Below are 15,792 nucleotides of genomic sequence, written 5' to 3' on the forward strand. Positions count from 1 at the left end.
TTTTAAAGACCAGCATCAACTTAATATGAAAAAAACAATAAATGTCCCAGACGTGTTTTTTTTTTTTTTATTTAATTTTTTTATTTTTTTTTAAGCACATGGTGCAAACTATACCAACTACCTAGAATTTGCATTAACAGATTTTTTTTGTTATGGTTGAAAATGGCCAGCGCCAATTCTCCACAAAGATATATTCACTTGATATCACATATGGGCCCTGAGCATGCTTCAATACCACTTCCATATTGCAGACTTAGTTTTTCACAATTCACCAATCGCTGGACTCAATGCAAAATCAACAAAAAGTTGCAAATTTTTAAGATTCAGCAAAATTCTTTATTAAGGGCAAAAAAATTAAATAAACTAATAAAACATCAAATTAAAAACCATATAATCAAATTATATTAATTGCATTTTGCAATTAATTGTTTTACATTATAAATGTTTTATAAATGTTGCAAATGCAGCACACTTAATGTATTTGAGTGTCTCTCGAAAAATTACATCTCACCTGTGCCCTCACAATCCAAACATTACATGGAATGAGGGGGTGGGGGAGTTTTCAGCTTGTGCAGTAAGCAGACGCAGCGGGAGTGATTTACATCTGAAGTCATAGCAAAGATGAGATATATTGAATTCAATTCAGCTTTATTTGTATAGCGCTTTTACAATGTAGATTGTGTCAAAGCAGCTTCACATAAATGGTCATAGTAACTGGAACAGTGTGGTTCAGGTTTTAGTGTTTAAGTTCAGTTCAGTTCAGTTTAGCTCAGTTCAGTGTGATTTAATCATTACTGAGAGTTCAAACACTGAAGAGCAAATTCATCGATGCGTAGCTCTACCAATCCTGAACCATGCGAGGCAGTGGCGACAGCGGAGAGGGAAAAAAAAACTTCACCTGATGGGAGTGAAGAAAAAAACCTTGAGAGAACCAGACTCAGTTGGGCACGACCATTTTAATTTCTCCGCTGGCCAAAATTCTTGTGCAGAACAATCGCCGTGGTTTATGCTGGAAGATGGCATCAATGAAGACTCGTCTGTCCCTGGAGCGTCGCTGGAATCAGACACATGTTCTCCACTCCCCACGACCATCAGCGCAGCAGCAGCTCAGGATATGGCCTGGTCCCGGATATGGAATCCTTGGGATCATCACGTCGCTGGTCTTGGATCCAATCAGTGACTCCGCCTAATCTGAGGACCTCGGGATGAGTATCCCCAGGTGAAAATAGAGAATAAAGAGAATAATTAGCGTAGCTGCTGTTCATAGTGTATATAAGCAAGATGTAGAAGCCAGTGTGGAACCCGCTAGGTGATGCATTGAGTGTATGCTTTACTAAACAGATAGGTCTTTAATCTAGTTTTGAACTGGGAGAGTGTGTCTGAGCCTCGGACGTTATCAGGAAGGCTATTCCAGAGTGTAGGAGCCATGAAAGAGAAGGCTCGACCTCCTTTACTTGATTTTGCTATTCTAGGTACTACCAGAAGCCCTGAATTTTGAGATCTTAAGGAGCGAGTTGGTTCGTAGCGAGACAGAAGGTTGGTTAGATAAACAGGAGCTAGATTATTTAGAGCTTTATAGGTGAGAAGTAATATTTTAAATTCAATAAGAAACTTAACAGGCAGCCAGTGTAAGGAGGATAAATAGAGTTAATATTTGTTAATAGAGGATGCTGGGCAGCCAGCAAATAGAGCATTACAGTAATCCAGTCTCGAAGTCATAAAAGCATGGATTAGCTTTTCTGCATCTGAGATGAATAGCATATTTCGTAATTTAGCGATATTTCTCAGATGAAAGAAGGCAGTTTTTGTGACATGGGATATATGGTTTTTAAAAGTTAGATTGCTGTCTAATATGACACCCAAATCTTTTATAGTAGAGCTAAAGCTAACTTTGTATCCCTCTAATTGTAAATTGAGTTGCGAGATCAGCTGTGTGCAAGATTTAGGCCCAATTAGTAATAATTCTGTTTTGTCTGAGTTTAAGAGAAGAAAATTGTTGGTCATCCAGTCTTTGATGTCTTTGATACAGTCAGTTAGTTTAAAAAGTTCAGACGTCTCGTCAGGTTTAGTTGAAATATATAATTGAGTATCATCTGCATAGCAGTGAAAGCTGATCCCATGTCTTCTAATAATGTCTCCCAGAGGTAGCATGTAAATTGTAAACAGTAAAGGGCCTAAAACTGATCCTTGAGGCACCCCATACTTTACTGGGCAGATTTGTGAAGGCTGTCCATTAAGATTCACAAACTGGTAGCGGTCAGATAAGTATGACTTAAACCATTGTAGAGCCTGTCCCTGGACACCTGTAGACTTTAAGCGATTTATGAGGATATTGTGGTCAATGGTATCAAATGCCGCACTAAGATCGAGTAAAACTAATAGCGAGACGCACCCTCGGTCAGCAGCTAAGAGTAAATCATTGGTTATTTTCACTAATGCAGTTTCTGTACTGTGGTGAGCCCTGAAACCTGACTGAAACACTTCAAAAATATTGTTCGTCTGCAGAAAAGAGCATAATTGAGTAGAAACAACTTTATCTAGTATTTTAGACATAAATGGAAGATTTGAAATAGGCCTACAGTTAGCTAAGTTGTTGGGGTCTAGTTGCGGTTTCTTAATAATAGGCTTAATAACAGCTAGCTTGTAAGAGTTTGGAACATGGCCTATAGATAGAGAAGAGTTGATAATGTTAAGAAGAGGTTCTCCTATAGCAGGTAGCAGCTCTTTCAGTAATTTTGTTGGAATTGAGTCCAGCATACACGTAGCTGGTTTAGAGCTATTTATAATTTTTACTAACTCTTCATGTTCTATGATTTTGAAGCAGTGTAGGTTATTATTATGATTTAATGAAATATTTACAGGATTTGGAGTATAAGCCGGTGCAGAAAGTTTGGCATCTCCTATTTTCTGTCTAAAGCCTTCTATTTTATTACTGAAAAAATTCATGAAGTCATCACTACTAATTTGCGGTGGAGTAGTTTGTTCCAAGGATGACCGATTATTTGCTAGTTTAGAGATGGTGTTAAATAAAAATCTAGGATTGTTATGATTATTTTCTATCAGTTTGCGCAGGTGCTCGGTCCTGGCAGATTTTAGAGCCCTCCTATAGCTGGACATACTGTCTTTGTACGCAATTCTAAAGACCTCTAAATTAGTTTTTTTCCATTTACGTTCCAGGGCGCGGGTTGCTGTTTTGAGCGCACGAGTATGACTATTATACCATGGTACAGTTTTAATCTCTCTAGCCTTTTTTAATTTGATGGGTGCCACAGTATTTAGTGTGCTAGTAAAGATGGCATCCATACTGCTGGTTACTACATCAAGATCATTTGAGTTTGCGGGTGCATTACGAAATACAGAGAGATCAGGTAAGTTATTTATAAATTCATCTTTAGTTGACGGAACAATAGTTCTACTAGGGCGGAGTATTGGAGCGGGTTTGCTGATTTCAGGTAAACATAGCTTATATAGTAAGAGGTAGTGATCTGTAATATCATCACTTTGTGGTATAATGTCTACGTCAATAACCTCGATTCCATAAGACAGAATTAGATCTAATGTATGCTTTAAGCGATGGGTTGGACCCACAACGTTTTGCTTTATCCCAAGTGAGTGTATTAAATCCATAAACGCGAGCCCTAATGTATCATTAGCGTCATCTGTGTGGATGTTAAAGTCACCTACAATTAGCATTTTATCAGTTTTGACTAGTAAGTCAGAAATAAAATCAGAAAATTCTTTTAGAAATTTGACATAGGGTCCTGGGGGTCTATATATGGTGATTAAAGTGAGAGATAACATAGGTTTTTGTATAGTATCTGGAAGCTGAACATTAAGCGATAATACTTCAAAGGAGCTAAACATAAGTCCGTTTCTCTATTTAATATTAAGGAAATCACTAAAGATTGATGCAACTCCACCACCACGACCAGTTTGACGAGCCTCATGTTTATATAAGAATCCTGGAGGAGTTGCTTCATTTAAGCTAATATAGTCATTTTGTTTCAGCCAGGTTTCAGTGAGACAGAGTGCATTAAGATTGTTTTCTGTTATTATTTAATTTATGATAAGTGCTTTAGGTGCAAGTGACCTGATGTTTAGGAGACCAAGTTTTACGAAATTTGTATTTTCACTTTCTACTGGTTTTTCTGGTTTGATTCTTACTAGATTTTTTCTGGAGCACACAGTACGTTTATTTCTTAATCTAATAATACGAGGAACAGACACAGTCTCTATAGGATTCGCCAGATATGCGTTACTAATGTTTAAGTGGGGTGAACAAGAGTCTAGGTGGCTATAATGTGAATTTTGTGAATTTTTACCTGCTAGTCAGATGGTGCGAAGTAATCTGGAGATGTTGTCCGACAGGAGTTCAGCTCCGGCTCGACTGGGGTGCAGGCCGTCAGGACGGAAGAGCCTAGGACGCTCCCAGAAAAGATTCCAGTTATTAGCAAAGAGCAATTTCTGTTCTTTACACCATGTTATTAGCCATTCATTCAGAGCTAAAAGTCTACTGAACCTTTCATTTCCTCGGCGGTAGGTAGGAAGCGGCCCAGAAACGATGATCTGCGTGGCGGGCGAGGTGCGTCGAACCGTCTCGATCAGGCTCCTGAAGTCCTTCTTCAGGATCTCCGACTGCCGGAGCCCGGTGTCGTTTGTCCCCACGTGGAGGACAACGGCACCAGGGCTCTCGGCAGCGCCCAGGATGGTTGGAATCTGTGTAGGAATATTTCTCACACGGGCACCAGGAAAGCAGAAAGTACGTACTTTATTACCTTTTGAGGAGGCGGCACGGACGTGACGAACGATCAAGTCACCGATGATGGCCACATCGGGACCCGACTCGCGGAGAGGGGAGAAGCGGTTCTCCGTGGAGATCTCGAACACAGGCGGAGACGTTCTGCCCCGGGATCTGGGAAGCACCTTGCGCGGCTGCACCCAGGCGCCGTGGTAGCCGGGTGTCGGCGTGAACGCCGCCTGGCTGAGCCGCGCCCCGGGTGCGCTGGGCCTGGACAGAGAAGGACGCGGGGTTGAGGTAGAGGGAATGATGTGGTTGTAATTTCCACGTACCTTAGGTGATGAGACGGCCTTAGCATTAGGTACAACGAGAAGTCGTTACCGTAGCCGCGACCGTCTTACCACCAGCGCGCGGATCTGGGACTCCACTTCTTACAGCTCCAGCTCCAACGCCTCCATCGATGCTTCTCCTGCACACAAAGACAGAGACGGAAGCGACATTTTACGGGGTAAAGAGCAAAGCCAGTAAGTCAAAAGTGTATGGTTAAAGAGGTCGGTAGCTTTAGCTGACCAGCGGCGCTAGCAGGCTAAAGCTACAAACAACAGGCGGATGCTCGAGGGACAGACCGTTTTTAAAGCATTTTTGTTTGTATAAATGTATTAAGGGTTTGGTCACCCTAAGTAGGAGAGACAAATACTTAGCGAATGAGGAATAATTTAATGATTAAGATTTAAATTGCGAGTAAATAGCAAGTCCAAACTTCAAGCACACACAGTCTATATAGACATCCTGTGGCACGAATTGGGTGTTTTATGCGTTTGACTCGCTTCAGACTGCAAATGAAAGTTGGAGGAAATGGAGCAATGGGACAGGTGGAGATGAGATTGGTTTTAGGATGATGGTTGCTGGATGTGACCGAATTGAAGGACATTATTTGTGCTGTACATGTACGACTGGTATTATGATGTGCGTCAAACCAATAAATTGTTTAGTTTAAGTCTTTTCCTGCCTTTAACGAAAGAAAAAGCTTCCCTGCCTGACGAGATTTAAGGCAATCCATGTTTTAGGTGTCACGCATGTCCTTTGTGTGACATGATGTCAGATGCTTCGGGAAGTGAAATCTAGAAGAGAGAAATGAGATTGTGGATAAAAATAAGAGTTACACAAACTTCCTTTGATTTGTGTCATATATATATAATTATATTATATATATATATATATATATATATATATATATATATATATATTATTTTTTATATAATATATATAAAAAATATAATATATATTAATTTATATAATATATATTTATTATTTTTTATTTTATTTATTTATTTATTTTTTAATCACGAATTGTCTGCAAATTTCTGGCAATTCTTGTCACAATTGTCATTTTTATCTATTATTATTTATCAAAAATCACAAAAACATCTTTAAAAAAATAGGGGGTCAGAAATTTATACAGTGTAGCATTCATTGATTACATGGATTGTAATGACCCTTATAAAAAGAGTCATTCCCAAAGTGACTGTATTAACACCAATAACATTACTTGTTGAGAACAACATTTTGTAACATCAAGAACTTAACTGTGACAAAAGAATGATATGTTTTTATCCTTTGCTTTTTTTTTTTTTGCTATTAACTAAACCCATACGCAATGCAAAGGCATCTTCAGATAGGCTTTTCTTGACTCATAGATATACAGTATACATGGTGCGCTACCCTGTATCAGTACCCTGTTCCTGTACTCTATTGACGCATATATTCCAACAGACAACAATAGCCTACAAAACATCTAGTATATACATCTATGAGTTCTCCAATTTACAAAATGGTCATTACCAATTCTCTAGTCCACAAGATGGCCGTCTCAAGTCTATTCAATTCAATTCAATTCACCTTTATGTGTATAGCGCTTTTACACTATAGATTGTGTCAAAGCAGCTGCACAAAGAAGATTATAGTAAATTGAAACAGTGTCAGTTCTGATTTTTTAGTATCTGAATTTAGTATCGTTACACTAAAACAATCAAGTAAAATTTTCTCTGTTGTAGATGATGGCTGTTTGCCGAGCAGATGTCTGACCCTGATGCCCTTCACACTGGTCACACCCCGATTCCCTCCCATCTGCCGCCCAGTCCTCCTCCTTCCCACAATCCTTGGCCGTGTTTTGCACAAGCGCCTGGCAGAACAGGAAGGTTATCAGCTCTGTGAGCCAGGTAAAAACAACAAAAACAATATAAACTAGGATTTGACCTTTTTTCATTTATATTTTGTCCATTTATTAGTGAATATAGCCAATATATGTTAGTTCATTTCAAACAAAGGAGTTTTATTAAACACTTATTTCCTAAAAATAAGAGTTTGGTCACCTAAGATCTTTAATTATAGACCAATGATAAATTTAAATTCGAATAAGTCTTTGGGAAAAAATTACAAATAACAATTTTTTTTTGCTTCTCATGATTTTTTTTTCACTGTGATCTTGGTTTGATAGATGATTTTCAGTTTTTATTTTGGTACTGACTATTCACCTATTTATGAACAAATGTTTTATTGTATATCATCCTATAAATAATATTACTTTAAAGGAGAGATTTGTGAGGGGTGTACTCATTTATGCTTAACATTGTCATGTTTTATAATGATAAATCCAGGTCTAGAGAAGAAAAAGGAGGATATTTAAAAGAACTGTTTTTGTACTACAAACTGAGATGTCTTCGTTGATTCATGCAGCAACCCCCATAACTGACGGACTGTTTTACTTCATATATATATATATATACAATTTTGTGAAGGAACTGTTATTAAAACAAAGGTGGTTAAAGTGGTCTTGGGAGTGAATGGAGAAAATGTTAATTGGATTAAACATTTTCTAATCTATAGACCACAACAAGTATGCATAAGGGGAGTTAAGTCAGATATGATGGTCATAAATACAGTGGCAAAGATGTGTTTGGTTCTATATATATATATGGAATGATAGGCTCAACAACCTGCAGGCACAGATTCTGTGTGGGCCTTCTTATTAGTCATTGAACAAATCAATGGTTAGTCAATCGTTCTAATAATCGTCCCTCTCCTTTCTTTCTATTTTAGAACAGCTAATGACTAGTGAGCATGGCATGCAAATGCAGAAGGGGGAGATTCTTGAAGAGTGTGACTCAAAAACACACCTTTGCTATACACTGCAGGGAGTTGAGAAGATCATGAAACGGGTTTGTCATAAATGCTGCTGTCATATTAACAAATGTCTGCTTAGCAGATTTCTTATGTGCATTCAATTAAAACAAAACAAAATGACAGATTTTTCAATAATACGGTGCAGTAATAGGAATTGCAGTAGCTGAAAGCCAACAAAGCCTAGAAATATGCTCTGTAAAAATAAGGTCAGAGGTGAAATTTAAAGAATTGAACTAAACTCGTATTCAATTTATTGTATTAAAATGGTATTTTTTAACTAGTTTTATTGACCCCAAAAATACATTTTGCACTCATACCTGCCATGTGATTCCAGTAGGACAAAAAGGTATTCAGGCTTTAAAAGTTCCATGTACTGTATTACTTTCTAAAATAATTATAGTTATTGTACAGTTACAACACATAAGCCATATTTGTCTACATACTGTAAGTTACATCTCTGTCCACAACACTATGATCTAACATTTGGTATATTTAATAGGGTACTCACTGTGTTTTACCTTTTGGTTTGGACTGTGTGTGTCGTCTCCATCGTGCTGAAATCTTCCCCATCATTGTCTACATCATATCAACAGAGAGAAGTCTCCGCAGATTGAGGTACTATCATTTTATCAATGGTCACACATGGACATTTTCAGACCAATAACTTGGCCTAGTAATGGCCTGGGCTGCATTTCCTGATAACGAAGACTCAAAAGGTACATTAAAGGTACACTAAAGGTATTCAGTTTCCAAGTCCACTGAACAAAAATTTTAAGACTTTGCCTTTGTATGTTGTGAGATGTTTGGATTGTTTGATATTGAAGATATAACTGCAAGGAAAAGTTTACTTAATCCTGATCCAGTAAAATGTGTGTTTAAGGCCAGTACAGTAGATTTACATTGGTCTCATGGGCAAGCCACTAAAAGCAACATGTTGATGCTGTATATAATAGGGGACAAAAGAGTGAAAGAGGAGGCTTATGAAGCAGAATTCAAGGGCTGAGGGGATCTCCGTTATGTTGCACTAATGTCTTAAAGCTGTGTTGTTCTTCTTCTTATTATTATTATTATTATTGCAGCTTTTGTCATGATTAAATATGCACATGTGAGTAAGTGGAGCTTTTGATTTAGGGATGTATTGCTGCCAACAAATGTACAATCAAAATCATTCCCTTTTAATAAACTCTGAATAACAATCATCAAAATGCTACTCTGAGAGTAATAATATTTATTTAGATATTTTGTATTGCAGACACAAACTACGGCAGAACAGCGTTACTGAATCTCAGGTGCTGGAGTGTTCCTGCAGCGAGGAGCCACTTCTAGATAAACTGCCCTGCCTTTACCGAAGTATTCCGCCAGAAAGCTGGCACGACACCGCCACCCTAGTGGACACTCTTAAAACTGTGGTAACAGAGGAACAGAACAAGATTGTGTGGGTTGAGTCAGATCCATGGTGAGGTAACAATAGGAGTTTATGGCAAAAATGGAGGACTGCTACAGAGCTAAGGTTTTTTTTTCTACTTTGGAATCAATGGGTACCAGCATTTTTCAAAATGTCTTATTTTGTGTTTATAAACTCCTAAAAGTTTAAAACATGCAGAAGAAATGGTGAGGTAAATTTTGTTTTTGGGGAGGACAACTATAACTACACTATCTTTTAAACGTTTGAGGACAGTACGATACTGTAATGCATATAAATATTTCTTACATATACAGTAATGGCAATTGATGGAAGTTAATAATACTCTAGACTTGTATATTGCTACAATTTTAAATAAATGCTGCTCTTTTATTCAGCAAATTCTGTCAAAAATATTCAGTAGAGCGACTTTTTCAATCTTATTAATGATATGAATTTTAATATTGGAGCACCAAATCAACATTTTCAGCTTGAAATTTAAACAAATTTATCATTCTGCTAGACCAAGCTGTCTTTAATATGTTGTAAAGTATATTGGCTTTTGTTTACTCTCGTGTATTGTTTAACTTATTACAGTCAATTTAAAACTGGAAATGTGTAACTTGTGTAGCTAATGTTCTATTTTATTGTTGTATATTTTTTTCCTACAAATCCTGTGACATGTTTTAAATATATTTATTTAATTATGTAAAGATTTTTACAATTGATGTATCCTTCTGCTCATGTAAAAAACAAGTCAAGCAGCAGTATAAAGCTTTTCATTAACTCTATACTTTTCCATGAGAAATGTCATCAACCAATCTATTAATCTCAAGAATGTTAATAAATCCTACAAAAACAGACCAATGAATGGTAGATGGATGGTTAAATTGTATGCATCATTAATGTGCTCCCCAACAGAGTGATGAGGCATGACACCCAGATATTTAGGCATATGTAGCTGGTTGGCTGGTTTTAGCTGGTCGACCAGCCTGATTTTAGAAGGGATTGGTCATTTCCAGCCTGGTCCTGTCCAACCTAACCAGGCTGGGAGACCAGCCAAAACCAGCTATGTCCAGCTTAATCCAGGCTTTGTAAATTAAACCTAACAATGATCTTGATTTTTGCTCTGTTCTAATGATATCATGTACTTCTGATACTTTACCAGAGCTGGACATGGGTAATTGAAATTTATACATCAAGTAATGTATATATCAAGTAAAATTACAAGTACAAGGAATTTTAGTCAAGTAAAAAATACATGTGAAAATAATATAGATATAGATAAGATTGGCATCCTTACCTTTACCAGACTGCACCCCTTTTGCACACCCTGGAGAACACCCACACTCACTATCCAGAAACCTCCCGAACACTACTCTCCTTCATTGCACTTACATATCCTAGATCCTTTAGTAAATTAAGCACCCTCTGGGCCTTTTGCTTAAGAATCCGCAGTCGTTATGTTTGATTCCTCCTGTTGCCAATATATATACACCGTTTTTATATTTGAAAAAAGTCTAAATGTTCTATTTTTAATGGTTTATGTTGTGAATGAATAATATGTTCTGGACTAATCGTTCCTTTTAAGAGCAGTTCCTTCAAAAACCTACCTTTTTCTTACATAATTGAAGCACATTATATTTTAAGAATAAAATACAATATCATTGTTTTTGTATGTTAAAACATGTGGGTTGTAGGGTTGACGAGATATTAGATCTCGTGCAAAGCAGACAAACATGAGGGAAAACACTTGGATGTATGAAATTTGATATTACAATAAGTTAAAAGTGCCTATAGTTATCAAATTACCAATAGGGTTCAAAGAGATATCATTTTGAGACTTATGTGTTTTTACAGGTTGGAGCTGGAATTCATGTTGCGATATCAGTTCAATGTACAGCATGCACAGCTTTATAATTTTATTATTTTTGACATCTTGTGGTAAAAACTAGCAGTAAGAACTTGAGGCCACGAGTGATCTGATCCGATAAACTCACATGTCTTTAGCCTGCATTCAGCACAGGCACACGCACTCTAAACGAAACAACTAACACTCAGTGGAAGTTGCTAAAGGAAGAAGAATTTGTTGCTAAAAGTTGCTAAATGGTACTATGTCATCATTACATTAAGTTTGGTTTTGTAGTTTGGGCCCTCCAAAAGTTTCCAATCAGTTTTTAGTACAAAATGCCACGAGAGATGCTGTGACGAAAAGACTGAAAAAGCAAGAGATCAGAACATCAGAAAAAAGCAAGAGCATTTTTTTCGTGGGCCTTTTGGGTAGAAAATGTTCAGATTGAGAGAGGAAATGCATAAGAAATATTTGATGGGAACTACTATTGTAGACGAACGAGTCATGTGGTCATATTTAGAGGGACCAACAAAACTATTGTTGTTGAAGCTGCTTGTAGTGTAAGTAAATAACATGTTTACATTTTGTTCTAGAATTGATTTTATTTTGTTAAATACCTAGAGGCTTAAAGACAGTATTAGGAGAAAAGCAATATATTTATTTTGCAAAAGTCAACATTCATTCATTCATTTTCTTGTCGGCTTAGTCGAATGAACACACTTATACACTACCGACAATTTAGCCTACCCAATTAACCTGTACCGCATGTGTTTGTACTGTGGGGAAACCGGAGCACCCGGAGGAAACCCACACGAACACAGGGAGAACATGCAAACACCACCAAGAAATGCCAACTGTGCCGGGGATCGAACCAGCGACCGTCTTGCTGTAAGCTGACAGCAGTACCTATTGCGCCACTGCGTCACCCAAAAGTCAACAGGCACAGTATATTTTCTAGCAAGAAACACAATCCAGTACAGAGGACTCAACCTTTTGGAGAAACCAATGGGGTGATACCATACTGTTTAGTCATGGATCTAATAGATCTGCTGTCGAATAACTGTCCTAGGAAAGTAGTTAAAGTTGAAGAAGATAAGGATAGACACTGAAATGCTGCAGTTTTTGTGATTGAAGGTACTCCACTGATTCTTCTGAATGTTTATGGTTATAATGGACAATATAAGAACAAAAGTTTGCTGAAATGAATTTCAGAGACTATTAGAGAATTGAAAACACTTTTCCCAACTAAAAATATATGTCCCTGATGGATGGATAGATTTCCAACAAAATAAGCAAGAGCAAGAATGACCAACGATTGGTCAGCACCACGTGGGCAGTATCTGATTTGTTTGAGTAGAAAGTGGGTGGAGTCCATCTATTTGTGGATTAGTGTTCGTCTCGAGGGCGATGCAGTGGCACAGTAGGAAGTGCTGTTGCCTCACAGTAAGAAGGTCGCTAGTTCGAGCCTCAGCTGGGTCAGTTCTCTTTTTCTGTTTGCATGTTCTCTCCGCGCTCGTGTGGGTTTCCTCCAGGTGCTCTGGTTTCCCCCGCAGTACAAAGACATGCGGTACAGGCGAATTGGGTAGGCTAAAATTGTCTGTAGTGTATGAGTGTGAATGTTGGTTTTCCCAGGGATGGGTTGCAGCTGGAAGGTATCCGCTGCGTAAAACATATGCTGGATAAGTTGGCGGTTCATTCCGCTGTGGCAACCCCAGATTAATAAAGGGACTAAGCCAAAAAGAAAATGAACGAATGAATGATGTTCGTTTCGATGAAAGAAAAGTCTCAAAATCCACAAATACACAGAGTGATCTACAAATGCACAGAGAGCTACCCACAATTGCACAATAATTCAAATGCACATGACGCAGTTCACATATAAATGTCAGGCAAAATTGTGTTTGAAAAAAAAATAAATTTGTTTAATATTAGTTTTTTATGTTTGTTTTATTATTGGTGTCAATATATTGGTCATGGGTTATGATCAGGGGTATAAAGTAACAAATTACAAATACTCAAATTACTGTAATTGAGTAGTTTTTCTCAGAAATTGTATTTTACTAAGGAGTTTTAAAAATGTGTACTTTTACTTTCCTTTAAGTACATTGTTAGTGCAGTATTGGTAATTTTACTCCACTACTTTACTTCAACCTGCAGTCACTACTTTATTTTTCCTGTCTATGGGGATTAGAAAAATCAGTCTTGTGATTCCTGTCCAATCAAATCCCACATACAAGATAAATCGCATAACAATGAGCTACCTTAACCCTCCGCTGCACGCATTATGACAAACCTGTAAAAAAAATATTTGACTGATTTTCTTTTCTTAAAATAGCTCAACTTGAAGTGCTGTAAAAAACAATTTGGAAAAAAATATTTTTTAAGGTACTTAAAAAAAAAACGCAACAACGTCCAACAAAAATTGCAACAACGTCTCAACAGTGGATCCACCTGAAAAACTTCAAATTTAAAACTTTCTTTATAATTAATATTTTTTTGTTTGAAATAATTGAATTGGTGTTGCAGCATTATGAGCTTTAACACAGAACTTATAAATAACACCTTATAGATAATTTACCACAACTCATATTCCAACAGCTTTCATTTATTGTATTCTTTTTTGCTGAATATTATTGAAAACAATCATAATATTGTATTATCATGTATACAACATACAGTAAATATAAATATTTTCTCCAGTAAATATTATAACAAATAAATAGCAAGCCTAGTATATCCACATGCATCAGAATAATATAGCTACTAACAGTGTTATATATATTATACTATATATTATAATGTAAATTTTGAGTTGGGTGACACGCCTTCTTTTTAAAAATGTAAATTTTTCATACAACTGAACTCGTACATATTCTTACAAATTAGCCAATGAACTGACACAACTTAAAATAGTTATTTGTTGAGTAGATTAATGACCCTCTGCTGAAATTTTAGGGGACTGACTGTGTTTTATTTCTTTTAAGGCTGTGACTAAAGTCAGATGTAGTTTTGTTTCTTCAGTAATTCTGCTTATTAACATTATTAATATTTATTCCACTTACTTTATCACTTAATTAACTCATTAATTCAACACTGAATTTAACATGCTTTTCGAATAAGTAGAACTTACTTCCAGTCAATTTTGAGTTAACCACACTGATTTCATTTAATAAATTTGACTATTAGATTTTACAGTGTATGGATGTGTGTAGCTATGATGTCAAAGAATCAGTAGACTAACCAGCTGGTTATCAGTGATCATGATACTGACGAGATGTGCAATCGCCCATAATGTCATATTAGATTAATTCTACTGATCTACTTTTGACTCACCCCTTGTCTTAAATAATTGTTTAAATGCTGAGTCTGACTATATGAAATACTGTAAAGAAAAACATAAAGACAAAATTATTTGGAATAATATTTCCTAACAACAAAAAGGAGAGTGTAAATGCTGAATGGCTAGCAACTTTGGAAGACCACAAGTCACAGTGGCTGGTAAACGATAATAAAACGGCATTGATAATCACAATTACAAATGTTAAATTGCATTGTCTTCAGCTAATTCATGAATGTAAGATCACTGATTGATGAGAAATTACACTCTTCAGGGATCGACGTAACTTTTTTCCCTGCCGTTGTGACTAAATTTTGTTCAAGATTGGACTGATGTGACCACAACATTGATAAAAAACTGATAAAGGTGCCATTTCATATGCTTATCTGCACAAGAAGTTTGGTCAGAGGAAAAATGGTTGTGCCTAACTGAGCCTGGTTTCACTCAAGGTTTTTTTCTTTTACTTTCAATTAAATTGAATTGAATTGAGTATAAAAAATAGCCTACTGAACACAATGCAACCAGATGATCAGCCCCACAACTTTCACTATACAGCCAAGATGTGCAATTTTCCCTTGCAGGAAAGGTGAGGTGTGCTTTCCCAGACATAGGAGTAAAGTCTTTTAAAGAACAGCTCATAACAAGCTATATATATATATATATATATATATATATATATATATATATATATATATATATATATATATATATATATATATATATATATATATATATATATATATATATATATATAATTTTATTTTATTTTATTATTTTTTAACACTTTTGCTTTTCAAAAAATGTCAATATAATCCCACAACTATTTATGGTTTGTCACATTTACCACAAGAATATTACTGGAGTATTAAATCATGTAAAACAGAATCCTGTAATATTTACTGAAATATGAAAGTAATACCACACACTCCACCACAAGAATATTACAGGAGTACAACAATGTACAACAGAATCCTAGTGCACAATGTCCCAAAAAATAAATAAAAAAATAATTACTACACAATCGCCACCAGGGGTCAGTTTTGATATTTGTTTTAATGATTAAACCTTAACACTATGAGAATGGACAGTCTGAAGAAAACTGGTTGATTTATTTCACAAAATAATTAGTCAAAAAATATAATATGTTAAATATATAAAATATAAAGACCCTGTGTGTGTACTAAAAATCTTCTAAAATATTTTAGGGGTGTATTTCAGAAAAATGTGGGGAAAAAAAGTTAAATAAAATGGTACAATTGCATAACTGTTTTTTACAGTGT

The 15,792-nt window shown here is 36.2% G+C and overlaps 1 protein-coding gene across 1 annotated transcript in view; it reads left to right on the forward strand.

The window, feature by feature from the left end:
* Nucleotides 1-10,194, forward strand: part of card14 (caspase recruitment domain family, member 14) — a 48,872-nt gene extending 38,678 nt beyond the window's left edge. The window contains exons 17-20 of the mRNA XM_021477073.3: nucleotides 6,793-6,957; nucleotides 7,838-7,956; nucleotides 8,421-8,536; nucleotides 9,174-10,194. Coding sequence (XP_021332748.1) covers nucleotides 6,793-6,957; nucleotides 7,838-7,956; nucleotides 8,421-8,536; nucleotides 9,174-9,381 — 608 coding nt within the window. The 3' untranslated portion in view covers nucleotides 9,382-10,194. The remainder of the gene's footprint in view (nucleotides 1-6,792; nucleotides 6,958-7,837; nucleotides 7,957-8,420; nucleotides 8,537-9,173) is intronic.
* The last annotated feature ends 5,598 nt before the right edge of the window (nucleotides 10,195-15,792 follow it).

Source organism: Danio rerio, chromosome 6 (genome assembly GCF_049306965.1).
Source record: "Danio rerio strain Tuebingen ecotype United States chromosome 6, GRCz12tu, whole genome shotgun sequence".
Classification (NCBI taxonomy): Eukaryota; Metazoa; Chordata; class Actinopteri; order Cypriniformes; family Danionidae; genus Danio; species Danio rerio.